At 41.8% G+C, this 22,748-nt stretch overlaps 1 protein-coding gene across 1 annotated transcript in view; it reads left to right on the forward strand.

Moving 5' to 3' along the window:
• The first annotated feature begins 3,442 nt into the window (after positions 1-3,442).
• The window catches only part of SHMT1 (serine hydroxymethyltransferase 1), a 213,508-nt gene continuing 194,202 nt past the window's right edge, over positions 3,443-22,748 (forward strand). Inside the window, exons 1-5 of the mRNA XM_078665177.1 lie at positions 3,443-3,573; positions 16,389-16,508; positions 16,593-16,738; positions 18,232-18,347; positions 21,919-22,079. Coding sequence (XP_078521303.1) covers positions 16,404-16,508; positions 16,593-16,738; positions 18,232-18,347; positions 21,919-22,079 — 528 coding nt within the window. The 5' untranslated portion in view covers positions 3,443-3,573; positions 16,389-16,403. The remainder of the gene's footprint in view (positions 3,574-16,388; positions 16,509-16,592; positions 16,739-18,231; positions 18,348-21,918; positions 22,080-22,748) is intronic.

A 22,748-nucleotide genomic window follows, 5' to 3' on the forward strand; every position in this document is an offset into this window, starting at 1 on the left:
AACCGGTCCCCGGAAGCTTGTTTCCTTCCCAGTACAAGAATTGGCTTGGTAGTTTGGTTTGCCCTGTTCCCATCATGCACTGGGACAGGAACAGACTAATTTGCATATAGCCAAGTTCTGAGCTGGGATGGTGCAGTGAGCTAAAAAACGGTGATGGATCAAGCCCTGATCTTTGGACTGGGTAAGAGTGGTCTGCTTAATTCAGGCACTCTGTTCATCACCACCCCCTTTTCCAGGATTGTCAAGGCTTGCCATAGGAGTGACTTATAGGTTTATATGTGTCTGTATACACTGGTAGATATAGGTATACTATATCTAAGTAAGGGGTACAAGTACCACCTTACCCAAGCTGCAGTAGCAGACCTGTGGTGTTATTTTGGAAGGCTTCCCAGGGTGGCAAAATACATGCTTCAGCCCCTGGTAGGCCTCTGGGGTACCTATGCCCTTGCTACCTAAGGTACCATATACTAGGGACTCACAAGGGTAAGTAACCCAGTAACCAATCTGGAGTGTACTTAATGCACATGCAATCAGTTTAGAGAGGAAGCAACTAGGCTGGGGTTCTGGTTAGCAGGGCCCCAGCCAGAATAAAGTCGATAAATCAGTGAAACACAGCAAAAAGTGGAGGTAACCATAGTAGGCAGATCCTACTCTCCTACACAGGGAGAATCTTATAAGGTAACAAGGTGCCTCCATTGGCCAAGGAGACACAGAATGGTTACTCAAGCTTTGAGTTAATTTAGGGATAAATCTATGGGGAAGGGGGTACTTTATTCAATATTTGTAATGTGTGGGAGGAAACATCTCAAAAGTGTAGGAGTGTATGGCCTTAAACATGAACGAGTCCTGTTTGCGTACTGTTGTCAGAAAGGCCTCTTTTACTTTGGAAAAAATGAAGTCTAGTTAGCACGTCTGGGGCCAGCTTCTGTTGCAGGGCTGAATAGACTTGATGTGTGGGATTCAGCTGTAGGGCCTCTAAATGGAATCAGGGAGAATCTGTTGGAAGACGGTCTGTACATATGCCTACAGATCTTCGTTAGCTATCTCTATTAGGATGCTTCTAATACGGATAGTATTTCTGCAAGAAAAGAACAGTTATTTTGATTTCATCGATCTTATCTGTGAGTTCTTTCTGTCATGTTTTGATCATGGCCAGTAATCGGGATGTCCTGTCCTGAGGGACATCATAAGAGCTTATGGAAAGATCATTCTCCACCTGGTATAGACATGTATCCATTTGTTGGAGGTGATGATCCAGGTCTGAGACTGCACTGCTGAGCTCCTGTTTCCAGGACGAACTCTCTTTACAAAATTCCTATAGGAGGATCTGAATTTCTCCTTTTGTAGCTGGGGCCTGCAAGGAAAGGGTGAGTGTTGTGGAGTCATTTAGGCATGTGGAGGTCTCTAGGGTGACACGTTTATCGACCCGGTGTGAGTGGAGCATCTTCTTGATAGAGGTTGAGTTTGATGTTTTTGATTTGGAGGTTGCCATGAGCACTGGTTGCAGTGTATGTAAGTCCACAACTTCGGAATACAGGTGGATTGATATCGGAAGGTGATGGGGCTGTTCAGCGCTGAGACCTGTTCTCAGGCTCTGAAAGGGAATGGAGTCAGCGTCCGATTACACAGAGGAAGTCCCGGTGGCAGCAACAGAATTTACCTGTGTATCGAAGAGGCCCTGTGGTTAGCATCAATGCCGGCTAATTAGGGCCTGTTAGCTTGACTTTTATGAGAGCAGCACCTCAGAGTCTCATGGGGTCAGGCGGGTCCCTATATCTACAGCCATTCACCAGTACAGTACTCTAGCATTCCGCTCGGGCCGCTCACTTGCCTAATCCGTCTCTGGGTTGAGGAGCTTGGGTCTGGTCCCCTCTTATGGTGTTCGCTGTTGTTGAGGCTTCAGTGCGCACTTGCATGTAGGCCCATGGAGGTCCTAAGCAAAGGGGCTAGTTATAGTCAGTGGCCTTATCTGAGCTCTGCGGAGAGGAGATAGAGTCGCTGATAGGCTGTAAAGGGGGTCCCCAATGGCGGTCACTTCCGCAAACTGTGGGGCAAGGCGTCAGAGGGTTATTGGTATGAGCTTTTGCCTTGTAATTTGCCCAGAGGTTGAATTGTGATCCTTCGAGGATCGTATGCCTGAATCCCCAGAGATGGCATTGTGCTGTGTTAAAGCAGACCAGGGAGTGCTCTGCTTCCCTCGCCACCCGATAATGAGTAGCACTTCCAGCGGTTCTGTTCCCCCATGTGCCTCGCCTACCTCTTTGAGGTGCTTGACTCAGGTCAGACCGTGACTCAGCAGCCTCGCTTGGGGTAACCAATGGTGCAGTTGGGTTCCTGCCTACAGGCCTCTGTTGCTCGGCCCGCCAGGCTTGTTTGCGGTAGGCGTCGTGGCAGCTGCCATTAAAAAATATATATATATATTTATTTGCATTTAAAAAAATATGACTGTATACAAGTATTTGCAGCAGAAAGAAAACAGAACACAGTTGAGTCATCACATGTCCAAGTGGGGCTACTGAGTTGTGTGCCTGCTCTCGCCTCTTGTAGCTGATGGTACTCTTTATGGGACCACCCTATCGCTATTCCTATATTATGCCCACTAGTTTCCTAATCAATCTTGCAGTAAACACCAAAGCGCCCTGGGTAGCAGCTGTGATGCAGGACTCCCTCATTCCCGATGTCGGTAACTGAACCGCAATTACACTTGTGTTAAGTCCCACAAAGATAAAGATACGTTTGACTACATTCAAGATGTCGTTATTAAAAATGTTACTTTGTATTTTAACAGTTTTTCCAAGATCCTACAGCGTCAAAGTTAAACATGCATTTGCAATGCAATAGGTCACGCATTTGCGAGAGTTTACGCTATTGTCATTGTTAAATGCCTTTTATTTATGTTTTAAAAATCAACACATAAATAAAAGGCATTGGCATTTACAATGCCAATAGCTCAAACTCTGGTAAATGCAAGACCTATTGCATTGCAAATGCTTGTTCTATTTTATTTTCCAGCCCTTAAGGGATGAAAACCAATAAGCCGGTCTGTGATGCGCCAGCAAAATACATGCCAACAGATCCGATTCAGGCGGGAGACTCCCGTTTGTAAAGAATACAATGGCTTTTTTTCTGCTGTCTCCGTGTATAGGAATAGGGGAAATATATTCCTCCGATTTCTCTTTTCTTTCATAATCTCCCTATTTGCAGCTTGAAAATGTTGGCATGTGTGCCAGATCGTAGTTTGAAAGCAGCGCCTACTCGCCCAACTGGTCCCCGATAGCTTAATTTACCTCTAATATGGCGGTCTCGGTTGGTCATGCGCGGTTCAGTGTTTAAAACTACAACGTGCGCAATAAAAGTCTCGAGAAAGGAGCGAGGTCATTAGGGTTGGTTCCACCCCCTTGTTGATTGGATGCTGTAAGCCGTAGAGGCCGTTGATAGGCTTAATACAATTTCTGTCATTCTTAGTTGTCCTGCCCCTTCTCCCTGTCTGAAGACTAAAGCAGGGAAACTTTCCCGGGCTCTTTCGCTGCTCCGAAGCTAATCTACTGGTTGCGTAAAGGGCAAAGCCTTCCAGTAAGTAAGATGTGTTTAGTAATACAGTGCTGTAGGATGCAATTAATACAGTGTTGTAGGATATGTAGCAACACCGGGTAGAGGTTGAAATACGACCACGTGTTTTGAGAAGCCGTTTACATTTAGACAAGGACCTGGTCTTCCTACCCACGTTTGCAGGGCGTCTTAGAAAATATTACGTATTTGTAAGTGCGTTTATATACTGCTTACTACAATCGATGAAGCATTGAAGCGCTTTACTGCGAGTCGCACCCAATTCCAGAACATGTTTTCTGCTAAAGTCTGTAATATTCCGTTGTAGAGATTTTGTGATTTTCATCGTGGATTGGGCAGACCTACACACAGTGTGAATAATCTAACTGAGTTACAAAGAAATGTGTACAGATTTTATTTACTTTTTTTGTGTGTACCCTAAAGTCTGTTTTTTGTAGTCCGTTTGCTCCCATCCGTCCTTACAAATACCCTCCTTAGTTGCGTTAAATGCTTTCCATCTAATTTTTTTAATTGCATATTGCCTTATGGCAGCTTCAGCACGAAGTACATAAATGGGAATGAATTTACTGGTATCTGGTCTTCCATGGCCAATCTTTCGACTTTAGTTGTGATTGTTTGTTTTATTTTTTGTTATTGATTCTGTCAGGTAAGGTATATTACTTAAAAAACAACCACAGGGGTGTATTTTTCCAGTACTGGAATTTTCTTATACAAATCCAGTATTTTAAATTGTACAATGGAACTAAATCAAATCTACATATGCCAGAGTACATTTACTAAATGAAAGGTCAGGACTGGAAACGTTTTCGGTGATATGGAGCTATCGCTTAAGGCCATGGTGTTTAAATGCTTTCATAACCTTGCATTGAGGAATTTAGACGGCATGTTGCCAGTTGCTGGTCTCTCTTTAAATGACGCTTTTTGGGGAGTAGGACTTTCTCCCAGTGACCGATGTTTTGAAACTAGTTTCCTCTTAGCTTGTGCCGCTGCACATTAGAAACATTTAGGAAAGTCTATGAAGGCTCCCCTGCTTTTAGTTAACAAGCCCCACACCATGAGACTTCCATTGGTAATGTGTGCATAGTGAATTGTACGTTAGGCAAAGCTGTGCGTCAAAATAGGTTGGAGTAGAAATAAAGAAGGTGAGTGGGGCATTGGAATGCTTTGTTGTTTGGGGGCTCAAACCTGGAAAATGTCATACTGTATTTCAAGTAGTGCTACAGGATATGAATGCACTTTGGCAAGGCTAAACGCCTTGGGTAACTATTCTTAATACATAACCGAGTTTGTCTTTGCCTAAGTGGTACCCAGTGTTACATCTGGTTCACTTCTTGAAGGTCCTCAGGCTGTCAACTTCCGCCCCACCTGACTTGGCCAGGTGCAATAGCCAAATACACCCCCTCTTCCCCCACTACAGCATTCCACAGTTTTCAAGTGTAAGGCGTCATTACAGCAGGCCAAATACGACATAGAATATGCTGTCTTAATTTTCACTGTCATTTCAGTGGGACAGTATTAAAATGTCAGTGATGTGCGCACTTTGAGATCCCATTGCTGCCCATGTGATTGAGTTAAGTGAACATCTTAGACATTTGCAGTGAAGTGCAGGTGTATGCTCAGATGAGCTTGCATCTTGGGTGCGTGGCTGTTCCTGTTGATGTGTGAGGTTATCTCGGCTGTTTCACTCGGTTCATTGTTTATTAAAAAAAACAACAACATTTTTTATCACGTTTTAGGTACTTTATCTTTTAATGATCTTCTTTATGTTCTATGTTCCTCAATCCCTTTTCTGTACAGTGTCATGCCACTGGCTGTGAATCTTAGCACAACTGCCTTATAATATATCTCCCTGTGTGGAAACCGACTTTGCATGTTTATAATATACATCATCTAGTCAATGTATAGGAGGAGTTCTAAATGGTTATGCAGGGTAGCTTACTAGGCAAATCAAGCTGCAAGCACTTTCAAAACAGTGATTTCCACTTTAAAGGTATTTCCTAAAATGATCTACTGTTCAAGGGTTGCACCTCTTGATAAACCAGACAGTCCATCAGATTTGGCCTGTGGTAAACCTCATTTCTCGGTGTGCATGCTGGACCTTTGATATCTTCATTGGCGGCCAAGTCAGTACACAGACCTGTGTGTCTCCTTGAAAAGTTAATATTTAATATTTTGTTTAGTTCTGTCTGTGAACCCAGCCAGTTGGTGGCAGGTTTAAGAGAATTGCCTCTCGATGTTGGTCATTGTGAAACAAAATGATCACCACTTACTCAGTCTTTCTGTTTTATTGCCTGTTCTTGACAGGCCGTATTGGGTCTAAAGCTTTATTTTGTGAATTCTGCTTTAATCTACTCCACATGGCAATCCGTGGGTACAGGCAAATGAAAAATCTCATTGGAGCACAGTGTGTAGTAGTTACAAATGAGTTTGCCTTCGAATTATTTAAGGATGAGAATATTTCAGTTTGAATAGCTTTGTCTGCATGTTAGAATGTCTGACACCTACTACTGTAACCCTAGTGCACCTACATGTATGAAACAAACGCCACTTTCAGACATTGTACTGTACACTTGATTTATATTGGCCACGTTTCTGTCTTGATTGCTCCCATTTCTATGCAACATAAGGAGTTGCTAGAGCCCTCCCCCACTCCCTGACGATGCTCCTATTTCTATGTATTGGTTGCTTGTGTGGTGTCTGCCTAAAATAAGTTCTCACTGGTTTTTTAAATAATTGTTTTATAATTGGCCATAGTTAGTTCAAAATGACAGTCTATTTTACGTACCTAATTAATGTGATTGGGGGGGGCACCAATTCCAGCATCTTGGTGCGGCGCGGAAATTATTCCGATTTACAAAAAGGGCGACCGTTCCGTGCCGGCCAACTATAGGCCTATAAGCCTAATCGATGCGATGCAGAAAATCGTACCAAGAGTCATCCTGGGTAGGATCCAGTCTTGGATGCTGAAAGAGAATATTCTTACCCCGCTACAAGCAGGGTTTCGGGCGCATATGGGGACCCTTGACCAAGCCTTTAAATTTGTTATGCTTTATTGGAAGGAGGTACTGTTGGGCAATGGCATGATATTTGTGGATTTAAAATCCGCGTTTGACCTTGTCCCAAGATCCAAACTGTGGGATGCCCTGCTGGGATTGGGGATGCCCAAGGAACTGGTTTCCCTAGTGATAAGACTCCATTGTTCCAACTATGCCCAGGTCCGCTGGGGGAAACCAGGGGAGGTCACAGAGAAATTTGCAGTGGGGAAGGGTGTCCGTCAAGGGTGTGTACTGGCCCCCACATTATTCTCACTATTTATAAATGGGGTTGTACGATATTTTGACAATTACCCCACGGATGCCCCGATGCTAGTGGGCCAAAGGGTGCCCCTGCTCATGTTCGCTGACGATGCGTTGATTTTATCAAAAACGAGACAGGGGCTACAGTTGGCTCTGTCTCGTTTTGAGGAGTTCTGCTGCGATCATGAACTGGTGGTCAACGTAGAGAAGGCTAAGTTTATGGTTCTTCATGGGGCTAGGCCCGTAACTTCAAGAGTTTTCATGAGCGGGAAACTCTTGGAGCAGACTAATGTCCACTTACCTGGGGGTTACCTTTGGCGATAAATTGAGCTGGTCGCCAAAATTGAAGTTATCGGTGCTAAAACACTCGCAGCTTGCGGGAGCTTTGATAAGGGAACATAGGCAGTCTATTACTAAGTCCATAGTCCCTGTTGTCAAAATGTACTCCACGAAAATAATTCCCGCAATCCTATACGGGGCTGAGATATGGGGAGCATCCAATTTGTACCACCTTGCTCTGGCACAGAATAAATTCCTGAGATCAATTGTGGGCCTCCCCAAATCCACTCCGCGTATCCCCCTCCTGTTGGATCTTGGTTGCCAGGCAATAGAGGACATAGCATGGTATAGGATGCTGGCCTTTTGGAGAAGGCTCTGGATTACCCCAGAATTAAACTTATTTGCTAAGGGTTTGACAGAAGTCAGGGGACTGGACAGTGCGAATAAAATCTCATGGTTATGTAGTATTAAATCCTTGCTTACTGATATGGGGATGAGGGACCTGTGGGATAGTCCAGAGACTGCGGAATTCCCATCTAAAGCTTCCTATAGAGTAGCCTACGGAATTTTATTAAAATTAGGAGGTTTTCCGCTATGACTAGCTCATCCTTGACTAGAGATTTCTGTGAGCTTAAAGAAGAACCGAATATGGAAAGCTATTGGGATCTAATAACGAAACCTAGAGATCGCAAGCTTTACCATCAGTTCAGAGTGGAGACACTCCCAATTAGAAAGTTCACATGTAAATGGACATTAGGTACAGGAGATAAATGTCGGTTTTGTCCTGAGCATATCGAAGATATTAGCCATCTCGTTTGTCTGTCCTGCTTACCAGCATCCTCGTAGTCGGTGGCTTAAACCCCTATGTAGATCTTTGGGAACTACCTCTGCAATGGTTGCTAACAGACTACTGAAAACTGGCTGCAATGACATCGCAGTCATAGGGGTGGCTACGTTTTTGAGTTGGTCTTGGGCTATTCGGGAGAAAAACAGGGGGTCTTTATAGCTAATTAAAGCTATTTTATTGCATGGCTGGTAGGGATCCTAATGTAATTGGCTTGTTTACATGGAAAGTCTTGTGTTTATGTAATATTTAATTCTGTCTTAATGAATTGTTTTAAATGTGAACACAGGTATTTATATTTTTAACATGGGAAAGTAATTTTGTATCAACAGTTTTAAGTGTGCACAGATGTTCTGTGTATTCTATTTTATTCCCTGTCTTTTAAGATGAATAATCGAAATAAAGACTTTTCTGAACTGAACTGACAGTCATTAAAGTCAAATGTTGGGCAAATTGCTAGTCTTGTCAGTGTGACTTTATCACATTGTTATAATGTACTTTTGAGGTGGTCTGTCCGAGGGTAATTATCAGATGCATTATCTTTCATTTTGTGGCGAGCGGGATGAAGGGTGAGTGTCTGGTAGCCTAGAATGGTAGTCTGGAGTGTGAAAAAATATTTCACAGCTTGATCTTAAGCATGGTTGGCACACCTGCAAACATGGTTTGCTCCTTAAAAAGCACAATACTAATAGAGTTTGAAAATGTATCCTCTTAGCTTCTCACGGTCAAATGCCTATCGGACAACCCCCCGGAAAGCATGGCTAGTAAAATTGGCATGTCCCTATAGGATTGGTCTCTCCCCCCCCCCGGCACGCCCTCATACGCAGATAGAACTTGTTCCACCTCAGTTTAGTAGACATTGGCTCCCAATAATTTTCTCTTCTTCGTTGTAATCAGGTCTGATAGCCTTATTTTGTTTAAACTTTTAGAATTCTGATGGTCTTTATATGGATAAAACTTTAGGCTCTTGGTCACCAGTTTGGTCCCTTTTCCACAAAATTCCAAGATCTTTTTAAAAAAAGTTTTTGTGATTTTTTTTTCTTTGTTTTAGTTGGGCACCTTAAAACAATTGCAATGTAGTGTTGTGCAAAGTGGGTTATGGGGAACTATTGCAGAAATAAATGCCACCTACTCCCAGAGAAGAATAGAGTACTTGGGTGGTTTATTTTATTTCTTTATAGTGTTTTATAAAGCGCAAACATGACATCACTGGTTCAGAGTGCTATAGAAAGAGCTGATGAGGGTTGCAGTACAGTAAGAACACCTGTCACTTGAGCTATTCTGTACATAGAATTCGAAGAACAAGGTATAACACAATAGGATACAATATCAAATGGGGTGAAATTACAGTTTCAAAATAGTTCTTTCATGTCACGTTTCCTGTTTTTCTAGCAGTAAGTCTTTCTCTCTTTTCTGGAAAAGCCTGAGTGAGGTAATAGCTCTAGTTGAGGGAGGTAGGGAGTTCAACATTTTGGGGGCTGATTTGGCGAAAGTGCGTCCGTGATTTTTTAAATGTATTTATTTGTAATCTGGGTGGTTCTACTATGAGGTATGTAGCACTTCTAGAATCTCTTCCGCCTCCTAATAGCTTGATCTTATTAGCCATGTATTTAGGACCAGAATTGTGTAGGACTTTGTATGTCATGCATGCAAGCTTCATTTGGTTCCTAGCTTTAACTGGGAGTCATTTGGTGACCCTGAGGGATGGGGAAATGCGATCATAACGACGTGTGTCTGTTAAGTCTTGCTGCTGCATTATTTTGTTGCTTTTATTGGGGCTAGGCTGGCTTTAGGTAGACCCATGAGTGTGGCATTCCCATAGTCCAGTCTTGAAAGGACTAGAGATTGAACTGCTGTTTTGAGGTCTACAAGCAGTATGAAGGATTTTCGTTTTCTTAGAAGGTTCAGATGTAGGTTAGCTGTTCTGGTTGCAGCTTGTATGTGATATCACAACAGCAAAACGGTTATGGTCTAAATTTCATCTGCACACTGTCTGTCTGTACAGAAGTGCTACTGGTTGGATGGTTACTTCATTACTGACTCATCTAGTGATCTAATTTTGTGTTATTGGTGATGTCACCATCTCTGAATTTATAATAAAAACTCTTCAGCATGTGTAGGAGTGTTATATGTTCTTTTCCTAAGTAACACTCCATGACTCATTATTGACCACTGTTGAAGACTATGCCTACATAGTGGCTGTCTTTGAATGTTACCCTACGGTTGTGACCAGCCTTAACTCCGACAGTGTCTGATTCCAGGACAGTATACATCCATCATTGCCTTGAAAAAGTCTTCTTGAAATACTAAACGCGTATCTGCAAGTCGTGTGCTGGGAAATTTTAATGAAATGATTTTGGAATAAAGATTATCAAGATTGCTACATGCCTTGAATCCTTATATTTTTGACTATTGTCACTGTTAATATTTTCAGATTGGTGTTGAATGGGTTAACCTACACCCATTGATGTGATTTACATTGTGCTGACTAAATATTGACTATAGGTGTGCTGTCTGAGCCCTTTTTTTTGTCATATGCACACTTTGTGTGCAATTAACACCGTTGGGTAGTAGGTGTTGCTAGGGCCAATTGAGCACCCACCTTTAAACTCTGATTGCATAATATACAAATTCTACTTTTATATTGTATTACTAAATACAGTGAGGTTAACGAATGTGCAGACGTTTCTCTATTGGAGAACACTACTACCCACCTTTTGTGATGTTAATTCTTTACAGGTAACTTGTTTCTTTTTAGGTAAACACCCCTTACAATGTAGAATCATGCCTAGAGTGCATAATGCGGTGGGTTCACTGTATTTCCTACAACAAATATGAGAATTATGGTCTGGAGTTTGACAAAAATTCACACACCTACTAATCCAGGCAATATTTTAGAACATTGCGTTTACACGACTACACAGCCATTGCTTAGAAGACTATAATAATAATGGGACACGGTGGGGCTATGGTTTGTCAGCTCAGGTTATTTAAGAAATCTAGGCAAAATTAAGACACCTTTACATTGCTTGTTTATAAGCACACAGTTCTGTGCCTCTACCATGCCATGTTGGTTAGAAGCATGTAGTAATTGTGAAGCACTTGAGATGCAGTTTATTGAATGGGAACTGTTAAAAGATGGCACCCGCCATGATCGAGTATTAAAACGTGGTGGTTAGAAATGCTGCAAGGATATCAAGTATATCAGAATTTTTTTCTTTCACTTCTGGGGTCGGGAAGTGGCCTCCAAGAACGGAGACTTATCTCTCCTTGCCCGCGGTTATCAATCAACCATGCCGCCGCCTGTCTCTATCCGGTGAATGGGACGGGGCCTTACCCCGATTTCCCGGTCGTGGTCCAATACTTCACTTCGAGTCCTACTGTGTGTAACTTCCTCAGGAATATTTATTCTAGAAGAAGTGTGAGGAATTAGATATATTAATCTGTTTCCAGCGAGGTCCAGCAGTACCTTTTGTGATTCACAAAGTTACTTCAACGGGTGGCCATCGAGTCTCTTGTCCTACTTGGGCTCTTTGATAACACGACTTGTCCGACTCTTCCGTTCTGGCCCCGGATTCCATCTTGTAGAATAAATATTTCTGAGGAAGTTGCACACAGAGACACCCACAGTCTCACTACACCTTACCACCCTGATCCTGAAGAAAGCCCAACTGACCCACAGAGGCAACATAAGGGCTGAAACATGTCGACCATTTTTTAACAATATTTTAAGTGCGGGAGATCAGTTACTAAACCTCATTACGCACTACAACCAACTTTTAAATAATATCTCAAATCCAGATCTATTAAACCTACACCTGACTGTACGAGTATTTTTTTAAGTCACCTTAGCCTATGACCCCAGTATCCCTGATCACTACTGCACTAACCAGGGGTACACCTCCGGGTGGAGGAAGCATGAGCGTTAACCCCATGATGATGCTGTCACATGATTAACAGTAGAGAGCGGAGAATCAAGATACAGCGCTACTTCTACCATCTGCACGTGAATTAGGGTTTTTTATTGGTACTTTGAATGTGTTTGTATTTTATATAGCGCACTTCTACCCAGAGGTCTCGTAGCGCTGTATTCATACAGCTGTGGAACCCATCCTGGCTTTCCTGTGAAATGTCCACTCCTGGGCACCCCCAAGGTGAAGCCAGGCATCCAAGCGCTGCTCGGGCCGTTGTGGAGATTAAGCAAGCTATTGCCCAGAGTCAGAGAGTGGGACCCATGATTAGACTAGGCACCGAGGCGAGAATTATCAGGTCCGGGGAAATTGAGTCCAAGATCCGCCGAGTCGGGAATTGAACCCTGGTCCCGGGCCAGACCTCTGCATCAGGGTCTGCCGCTCTAACCATTGAGCCATGCTTCTCCACTAAGAAGTGCTAACCCAGGTTATGCAGGACAAGTGATCAATTCCCTACTTGATTTTTGGATATAGATTAAGGAAGCTGAATGGATCACAGATTGTTCTTTCTCCCTCCATTTTGATTATTTGTCTACTTTTCAACTTCACGCTTGGCGTTCAGCCTTGGTTGAGGAGAGGCTCTATTGAGCATATCCTATTTTGGAATTGCATCGCTTATGACTATTTACACCTGCATGTTAGGTAGTTAAAGTAGTAGTACGACTTTCCTGTGGAGTTGATCTTAATTTATAGCAGGATCATCCTCTACCCCCCCCCCACCCCCTTAATTTAGGAAATATCAGGTCCATGCCTGGGGCCTAGATGTTGGGCAGTGTCTGGACCAAGCGTGCATCTGATATTGCTCATTCTATACTGTTAAAACAAAGCTTTTTGTAAACTAGTGCCCGGGACTTTGGGGCTCTGGATATAGCAGCCCTTGCAGAGGTCAATTGCGGAGGGGAAACAAAAAAGTATGCCTCTTGATCTACCAAAATGACAGGACCTCTAAAAAAAATTTCTTTAGAATACTCTGATTACTTACGTGAGGCAGAGTTGCAATGTGAAAAGAACCTGGTTACACGGAAGGTGCAATGTGAAAGAACCTGTGAACGATAGGGTTGTCTTAAAACTTTGACAGGATATGACTCCTGGGTGTCTGCAAGAGTAAGAGCTTCATAGTCAGCCTGCCAAGATAACTTGGAATTACGCTGTCCTTCCTTGGCCATGTGCTTCTCCAACTGATGTTACAAGTATGTCTTGCAGGACAGGGTGCACAGAGTGGGAAATGCATCAAGTGATGTTTAATGGATCGCAAGGGAAGATGTGATCCGAAAGAAAATAATACACTCTGAAGAGAGAAGTGGATACATTGACAAATCTTATTTTGTACTGACTTTAACACATGAAATTCTATGCTTGCTGTAAATAATGTATATGGAAACCATTTTCTATTTTTTTTCTTTGTAATATAGAGGTCTCAACAAGTATTTAGTCTGTGCATTTGCAACTATAGTACATATTAGTGGTGAATGGTGTGAGAAACAGAAGTAGTCATTGAGAAACAATGGCGGTTAGGGCTTTGGCCTCACAGAGTGTAGCAGAGAAGAGATGGGTAGTCGGACAGAGTGTACAGATTGTAATGTATGAAGAGACAGATTTACTTGTGCACCATCATCCTGCTGCTGTGGGACCATTTGACCCTATAGATATAGGTTTCAGGGTCGGAACTGGCTTTAGGACTGTGGGTGTTTTTTAATTTAATTTATTTTTTATTTTTAAAGCGCCCTGTTTTAGAGCTTTTGGCTGGGGCTGCCTTTTTTTAATAAGGGCAGGGAGCTGAAGGGGGGTGGGGGGAGGTGGGGTTGCGCCGGGGTCCAGTTTTAGGACTCTGGGCTGGGTAGGGTTTAAAAAGATAAAAAGAGCTAGGGCCATGGGGTGGGGGCTGTGCAGGGGCTGGTTTTAGGGCTCAGGGCTGGGATCAGGGAAAACATTTACCACGAATATCCATTTAACATTTATGCTGTTACTACGAAATTCGTTGTAAAGGCATGCGTTGTAAAGATTATGCGTGATATGGCATTCACGTCTCTGCATGCGTTGCAACGGAATGTGTTTGTCCATCATACATCCCTCTAGTTCAACATCTTCCTGCACACATGCTGGTTACACCTTTCTGTTTATACACCGATGAATAAGTATAGCTTCTACTATTGCCATCTGTTTTTGTATAAACTTATTTGAGTTTATTTTGTATATTTGCTGGTTGACGAAGCTTTTGGGCACAAATGGATAATCCTTGTCTGATAAACAGTGATTGTCCGTATTCCGCAGGGCATTCCAACTATTAACACTGCATCACCCTTATTCTCCCATTACAACATTAGTGAATGAGTGTGGCTGCTGTGGTGTGATTGTGCAATTATGAGACTTCTTTGTAGTCACACTTAAAGTGACATCTACTGCTGTAATTTATGTTTCAAATATTGATTAGTAGAGTTTGCTAATTAATTATTTAACAGGAATGTACCTTATTTGTGTACCACTTCTGTGTCACTATTTGCAATGCAGCAGTTTCCCTGAAGGTAATGAACCGCTCATGTCTGCATGCCTTGCCCATGACTACTGCCCCTCCAGGTACACCCCTTCCTTCTTGCCAATGATAGCACGGACGGGACCTCAAAAATATATTAGTAAATCATTCCATCCGTATAGTTCAATCACTAGTTAACCATCATTTACAGGGTTAACCCTTGTTGCCACTCTGGGTTCTTCTTACTCCCAGTGATTGATCATGTTTTATTAGTTGAGGAGAAAATTCAATATTGCAAATTTAAATCGCATCAACAGTTTTAAGTTGTCAATGATGAGAGTTGGGATATGTTTTCAAATCCTTTATTCTTATTAGGAGATTAGTAAAGTTCTTTTAGTTTTATCGTTTTTACTTCGATTAGTCCATGAATCAAATAAGCTTACAGAAATCTCATAAAAAAGAATTATTAGACTAAAGCCTCAAATATTGCACCAAGCTTGTTCCATAAAGGAATATTTCCCTAGTCTAAAGATAAGGTTCAGTGTTTTAGATATGTAGCACCCATAAAAAGTTTGGGTTTGAAAGGAAAAGAGTGAGATCAGAGGAGCATAACGCTCAAAGCCCAATTAAAGCAGTAGAACGTCCTGTGAAGAGTAGTTCATGAAACTCAGCCGAGTGTCAAAATCCAAGTAAAATCAGCATACAGTTGCATTAGCAATCTGTTGAAAAACAAATAGCAAAGTGAGGCAAAACAGAAGTGGCCACAACAGTCAAGAATCCGGGTCTAGGACGGATTGAGTAAGGAAGCGTATCCAAAAATCCTTGAAGCTAGCTGGGAACACGCTAATCTAAAAATCGAGAACACCTGTTGCAGACATTGTATCAGGCTTCTTTATCCGTGGACCAATGAAATGGTACTATTCTTCTATGCGCAGGTTCAGCTCCTCTGTTCTTACAAATTCATGCAGCTTGCAAACCTTATCACAAGGTTAGCTACATACATTCTTGCATAGTGGACTATGGAAACATGAGACATAGTTCCCATAGGCATTTTAGCACAGTTCGACCGTCTACATCTCAATTTGTTTCACTGCAACAACAGAGAACTGCACTAACAAAGACAAAATCACTGTTGAGTAAAGCATTCCATTTAATACGAACACAAATTATTATTTAAAATGCACAAGATATTCTATTCAAATTTAAATGAAACATGAGAGAACTGGATTCTCTTTGTGATTTATGAATATAAATGTTGCTTGTCAAAAATAATACATTTGTTAAACCGGAACATTCTTCAGTTATGACGAACTTTTCTAAATATGTCACTTTCATGTTGTGCACATTTCAGCAATATTAGGTTTGCTTCTAGTTAACGAACTTGCATCTTAGCTTTTCTATCCCCTATCCGGATAACTACGACTCCCTGTTTCAAATCGGCACATTTAAAAGCGTGTCATTTGAGCATTACATTTTACATTCATCATTTCACATTCAGCTACTAAGTTAACTAATCTTCACGTTAATTAGTGGACTCTATCACCAACTAGCGCAGTTCAGGGAAGGCTGGTGAGTGCAGGTTCCAAGGACCATCCCTCATGAGGAAGTGTGACCTGGGCAGTGGGCTCTTTCACAGAGGTTGAGCCTTCTTTGTGTCTATTGAATGGGCAAGGCATTGCATCGTTCTGTTCTATTGCCTGGGAGGAGGGAAAGAAGAAAGGAAGAGGATACACTGAAAGGGAGCAAAGTCTAAGTCTTAAATTACAAGATGCCACTTTTTTATACCTTTCGGTTGTTGTTGCCATTGTATGCTCTTTCCCTAAAGAATGAACTAAGTGCATGACTGCATAATATGAGTTGATCATCAAAACAAAATGACCCTTTAAATAAAAAATAAAAAAAGTTACTTTTTTTCCTCTTTCCTCTTTTTTTTTTTTTTTTTTTTTTTTTTTTTACAACAGCCGCAAAATTCCAAAATGGCAGACACACCCGTCTTAGTAAATGGAGTGCACACGAATGCAGAGCTCTGGGCCTCCCATAACAAGATGGTTTTGGAACCTTTGGAAACCAATGATTCTGAGGTAATGACGTAAAGGGCCAGAGTTGGTTGCAGCATTAGGATGATATAAATTCCTTAACAAACACCTCTTTTCTGGTCTTCCTAGGTATATGACATAATTCGGAAAGAGAAGCATCGGCAAAAGTTTGGTTTGGAGTTGATTGCATCTGAGAATTTTGCCAGCCGAGCAGTTTTGGAGGCCCTTGGATCATGCATGAACAACAAGTACTCCGAGGGATACCCTGGGCAGCGGTATGTATGTATGTTATGAAATGTAGAACTTTTAACTTACTGGAGTAATGTTCATTTACAGAAGGAAAAAATGCTATGGTGAACATTAGGCCAAAGCATCAGTGTTGAAGTGAACTTCTTTCGCTGTTAGGCTATGTTGGATAATTGTACGAAGTACACAGATGGCCAAAGGAAATTTATGGTAAGCGGTGTGGGAATCGTGGCTTTCTAAAGGCATTTTATTTTTTTGGGCTTGGTCTAGTACTGGGAGATCTGTAGCATGATGGAATGCTTTCCCCTTAGCTGTTGTAAATTCGTTTTGCACTGAAGATGTTGTTTCTTGATGCCCACAACTAGGGGCATGGTGTGCATTGTGCTAAACGATATGTTCATCTTAGTTTTAGTGCTGCCTAAAAGCTTCCTTTGGAAACCCAGAGTAGTAGTATGTTTGATCAAGTCGAATACTTTCCATTCCTAATATATTTTCTATCTGTATTTTGATCCAGTGGATTGATTGTGTTAGCCCTGCCCGCTGTTGCACCTGTTACATGTACCATTTATTTGGAAACACCGATGACTGTAAACCATTTTTGAGAGTCTCTATGACATATTCAAATGTATGCATAGTTGGGAATTCGCATACAAGTAGGAGGTATGCATTGTCCGGTGTCGCAGATACCATCCAAGAATTGCTGTATTGAAGTGATTAACCATGAGTTTAGATCTTCAAACTCCAGTAAAAAATGTGTCTAGCCTCGAGGAGGATTGTCGAAAATTTGCCATGCGTCAGTGACTGTTGGGCTACTGACTATATGGTTACGTTACACAAATTACATTCAATATTGATTTCTACCAGTGTTTAAACTTCAAAACCTTTCCAATTTTCCGTATTACAATCCTTTTATCTTATTGCCTTTGTTTTTCTGCTTGGACTAGTTTTTCACTGGTAGTCCACTTTCTTTTTGTTTAATTTCTCTGCTTTCTGCCTTTTATTTTGTGTAACTGGTTCCAGTGTAAGTCCACTTTAATTTTTATACTTCAGCTGATTCGAAGGACAGTGTTCCCACCTCTGCTCCCGCCGTACGATTTGAAGATGTTTTTGGCTGTCAGCTAATGCAGTCCACAAGGTGCCAGGAGCAGTGTGTTTGTAGCCTGTGACTAACTTGACTTTTTTTTGTATAAATCTTTTTATTGAGCAGCCAGGAGACAGCCCAGCCAAATTACCTCGACATAGTTTAACCTATATAAACTCTTCATCGGCTCACGTAGGCTATTTCACAAATTGCAAAGTGAATGTCTAATTAGCTTTCAATAAGACTTGTGCATGTTCTGTTCTAGTAATGTTTTGCTCATCTTACTTTGTGCTCTTGAATACGTTTTTTTTTTTTTCCCTGCTGCCATTTTTCTTTGATATTCTTGCATGCATTTATGCTGCTTCATGATGCCTACTATGTGCTTTGCTTAATACATTATGAAAATGGAGCCCATGAGTCCTTTGATTTGTCTATCAACAGGTACTACGGGGGGACAGAGTTTGTGGATGAGCTGGAGAGGCTGTGTCAGAAGAGAGCTTTGGAGGCGTATGGTTTGGACCCTGAGAAATGGGGAGTGAATGTTCAGCCATATTCAGGTAATTTGTGCATGCCTATGCCATACACGGGGCCAGGGAAGCCGAGCCAAGGCTTAAATAAACTGCAGTTTAAATGTGATGTATAATGTGGATGCATCTCATGGCGCAGCCTGACCTAGGAGTGGCAAACTCCAGTGAGTGATGCAGAAAGAGATAGCGCTACAGACAGTTTTAAGTTCCTCAACAACTGTTCTTTGCTTGGGAGTAAGTGAAACCTCTCCATTGCAGATTCACCATACTCCTCCTCCCCCCCCCTTCTTTTATTTTTAAGTTTACGTCACAATGTACATTGTTGGCTTATTCGTGTTTAGATTAGACAAAGTGTCTTATGGTTGTCCCATGTTAAGATGAGCTGCATTAGTACAGCAATTGGAGTGCGTTGTGGGAGGTGCTTAGAACAAGCCGAAAAAATGAGGCCACAGTGAAGAGGAAAACACCTCTCTGATTTCCAGTAGGAAATAACCAAATTATATTGAAATGGATTAATAGTGCGCAGCTGTCACTCTAAGGGTGTCATGGAGCTGACAACTGGCGTAGCTTATATTGGTTGAAACAGGTTTTCAGGTCCCTTCCGTACCTTCAGTAGCTGGTTTTAGCTCAAAGATGCTGGGAAGAGTATTCCACAACTTTGGGGCAAGGAAAGGGAAAAATCTCTCGCCCCTTCAATTGAATTGAATTTGATTCTAAGGGCTGTCAAGAAAAGGGCTTCCATAGATTGTAAAGATCGACTTGGTTAGTACTCCGCTACTCTGAGAGAATCGCATGCCAAATTTGGTAAAGCTTCTGTGAGCCAGACAGGCATCTTAAAAGTATTTTTGTTTTTATGTGTAACCAATGTATGTAGTTTTTAAGGCAGATGAGACTGAATTATGTTGCTTAATTCCAGTTAGTAGTCTCGCTGCCCAGTTTAATACACTCTGTAATCTGGCTATAGCTTTTTGCTGGGGCTACTACATAGAATCTATTGCAGTAGTCCAGGAGTGATCAAATCATTGTCTGCACTATTGGTTTGTGTCTGCCTGCCTAAGAAGCACTTTGTGCAGCATCCTACGATACAGGAGACTGAGATCATATTTACTTGTTTGTTCTGGTTTAGCTCATTGTCAATGATGAAACCTAATCATTTTGCCGCTGGAGCCAGGACGGGAGGCTCTCCTAAATCTACTGCCCACTATTTAGGTTCACTGGTAATGGAGAGGGGTCTGAAACACAAAAAGTCAGTCCTGCCCCTGTTCAGTTCCATTGCATTGGTGCACATCCACTGTTAGAGCCACCGTACCAGAATCCTAGAAGTTAGCAGCCGCCTTCGTCTCATCCACAACAGACACTACAGTTTGGGTATTTTGCATATGACATTAAGGGCAACCCAAAACTTTGTTAGTTTTGCCAAGGGTGACATTTACAGATTAAACCGGTGAGGGTTTGCTCGAAATGGTGCCCAGTGGTATCCCACGCGGCAAACCTGATTTTGGGGTGAAGGAGGACATCCCAACATTTGAGTGTGGTTGGATAAAAATTAAAAATCCATTCCCAGGGTCTTTCTTGTGCACCATTGTTTTTTTCTTTTTATCTGCCTGTCCGAACAGGATGCAAAACAGTGTGTAATGCAACATGGAGATCAAATAGTAGCAGTGATGCCCTATGACTCGCGTCCAAAAGCTGACTGATCTTGTAATGTGCTGTCACCAAAGCAGCCTCTGTGCAATGTATTTGCTTAAAACCAACTTCCGTTTTATCCAGTAAGATGTTAGCTTCAATATGCCATTTCCGTTCTCTGTCAATTTCTCTCTCCAGCACTTTTTCTAGAAAACGCAGTCCTGAAGTGGACCTGTAGTGGGACAGTTCACCAGTTTCTGGTGATGTCTTTTCGAAAATGCAGAATGTTTGTGCTTTTTTCCATGATTGTTGACATGTTGCAGAGTTATTTGACAGATTGCGTTCATCTTTCCTAGTATGTGGAAACATAGGCTGAAGATGGTTCAAGGTTCCCCCATATCTTATTGATAGAATCAAGGCTTCTTCTGAATCGGCCATAAACATTTCTAAACCGAATAACCTGGATACCAGGTTAGACTGAGAATCTTGATCTACATTTTCGTCAGTTCCTGCCAGTTTAAAATGTTGACTAATTTAATGTTATCATAAAAGGATGAGAAGGATTCAAATAGCTTTGCTGAGCCAGGGAGTTCTGTTCATCTGAATGTGGGAGAGGATATTCTTTTTATTCATTTTATTGAATTATGCGCAGCTAAAATCCTATTGGTAAAATAGTTTTAAAGCTAATTTGTTTGAGTTTGTAATTTTTAGCTCCTTTTTGTTTTTTAACACAAACGCTTCTTTCACTGAGCATTGCTTTCTCTATTTTTGTTTGTACTATTTGGACTCTTGTCAGCTGTTGCCAATTTCCAAAAATACCATGGAACTGATGGAATTCTCTTTTTATTGCTTTTAGATTTTAAATAGGAAATTAGGTTTCATGCATTATTTACCCAGCCGCGAAACTGAGTTGCCAGTTTGGTTGCATCCTTTCTGCTGTTGCTTACAGGCGGGGCAAGTTCCTACAAGAGCTACTTTTATTTCTGCTCAGCAAAGTGTCTGTGATTGTAGACCATGAACACCCTATTCAGTGCATGACTCTGGTGGGTGGGGCTTCTTTCCTATTGTCTTTAATTTTGAATGCCAACCATTGTGGCCAGACCACACCATATTGATTGGTTCTCAAAATAGAAGGGTCATGTTCATAATTAAAAATAGATCAGTTGAGTGACCTTTTGCATGTGTTGAAGAAAGGACTTGATGCTCTAAAGTTAAGGGAGTGCGGCAACTTGTCTGATATGTCTATGCTTGTTGGGTTTATTTTGGTGTGGAGCTGGCTGCTAAATACCTCAATTTGCGTGTGATGTAGATCTGAGGATAGATGATTTGTTGGCTCTTTGATGGTGATCCTGCAGTTTTAACAGCCCTGTCAGTGTCGCCTTTGAAAGTGGTCAAATAGCAGGACCGGTATTTTTGTCTGCACAGAAGTCCAAATTCACCTATTGGAACCTTTTTGACATCTAGATTGAGGCTATTAACGGCATAGCTTCCTCTCTTTCTATTCTGTCCTTTGTCTATACACTCCACATACCCAGTCCCTTGCCTGTAAATGATATGCCATGTTAATGCTTCATTGCATTGCTATTGTAAAACAATAATAGTTGTGTTTCTCGCTTTACTTTTCATGGAAGAGTTTTTTTTTTTTCTTTTATGATTTGGTGCTGGTGCAATGCAAGGTCTACATGCTTTGCTGCTGTTCTTTTGTCATTTTGCAGAATGTGAGGATTGCAAGACGTGCGCTGTGTGTGTTGCTTTGCTTAAAAATAAAGATTGACCATATGAAGTGCGTCAGTCTGTTAATACTTTTATGAGTATACAGTGTGTTTTATACCTGTGAATTATTCCGAAGAAGTATGTTTTGTCTTTGATAAATAAAGAGTCTCATGTATGTACCTATAACTTTAACTTATCATCACACTTTGTGGATAACAAAAGCTCTGCACAATGACCCACGGTTTTGCCCGCTTTATTGTAGGTTCTCCAGCTAACTTTGCAGTTTACACTGGGTTGGTGGAGCCCCATGGAAGAATTATGGGCCTGGATTTACCGGATGGCGGTCACCTGACCCACGGGTTCATGACTGATAAAAAAAAAATCTCTGCCACGTCAATTTTTTTTGAGTCTATGCCATATAAGGTAAGATCGCTTTCTACAATGGTGTCGTAATGGCATTGTGCCTTAAAACTTATTTTTTACTAGTTTGGAGGGCTTGCATATTGTAGCTATCGATGGCAGCATGTACTGTACGTCTTGTGGTACAAAGTAAGAACATTTCATACACAGTTGTTTATGACATGCAATCACATTACTGCGTACAGGTTCCCCATCAGACAACCTTTATCATATCCACACCATGTGTGGCTGAAGGCTCCCCTCATGGCGTGATGTACTTGTATTCCCACTAGGTGCATGTACAAGTGCTCCCCGTTTTCCCCACTCAAGATTTTGTGAGTGTGTTATGTGTGATGCTATGAATGCTTCATGCTTGGGTGAGGTAATAGTCTGTAACTTGGGTCTTGGTGCTTAGGCTGAGAAGATGGGAGATGTTAGGCAAAAGCATGGTTGGATAAGGGACATCAATGGATAGAGCTATTGGCAGTTGGTGTGGTTCAGACAAACAAAGGGTATTTAAGGCACATATATACAAATGGTGAACTTTTTCAGTTTGTATCAGCGTGGTCTGCCTTCAAATCTGTTTTACTGGGCGTCAACAAAGAGCTTACTGGGTGGAGTTACCCAGTCGAGGAAGGCAAGCAGGCAGCAAGTTTCATATTGGACCCAAAGGACACTGCCTTCTCTCTGCCT

Source organism: Lissotriton helveticus, chromosome 10 (assembly GCF_964261635.1).
Source record: "Lissotriton helveticus chromosome 10, aLisHel1.1, whole genome shotgun sequence".
Classification (NCBI taxonomy): Eukaryota; Metazoa; Chordata; class Amphibia; order Caudata; family Salamandridae; genus Lissotriton; species Lissotriton helveticus.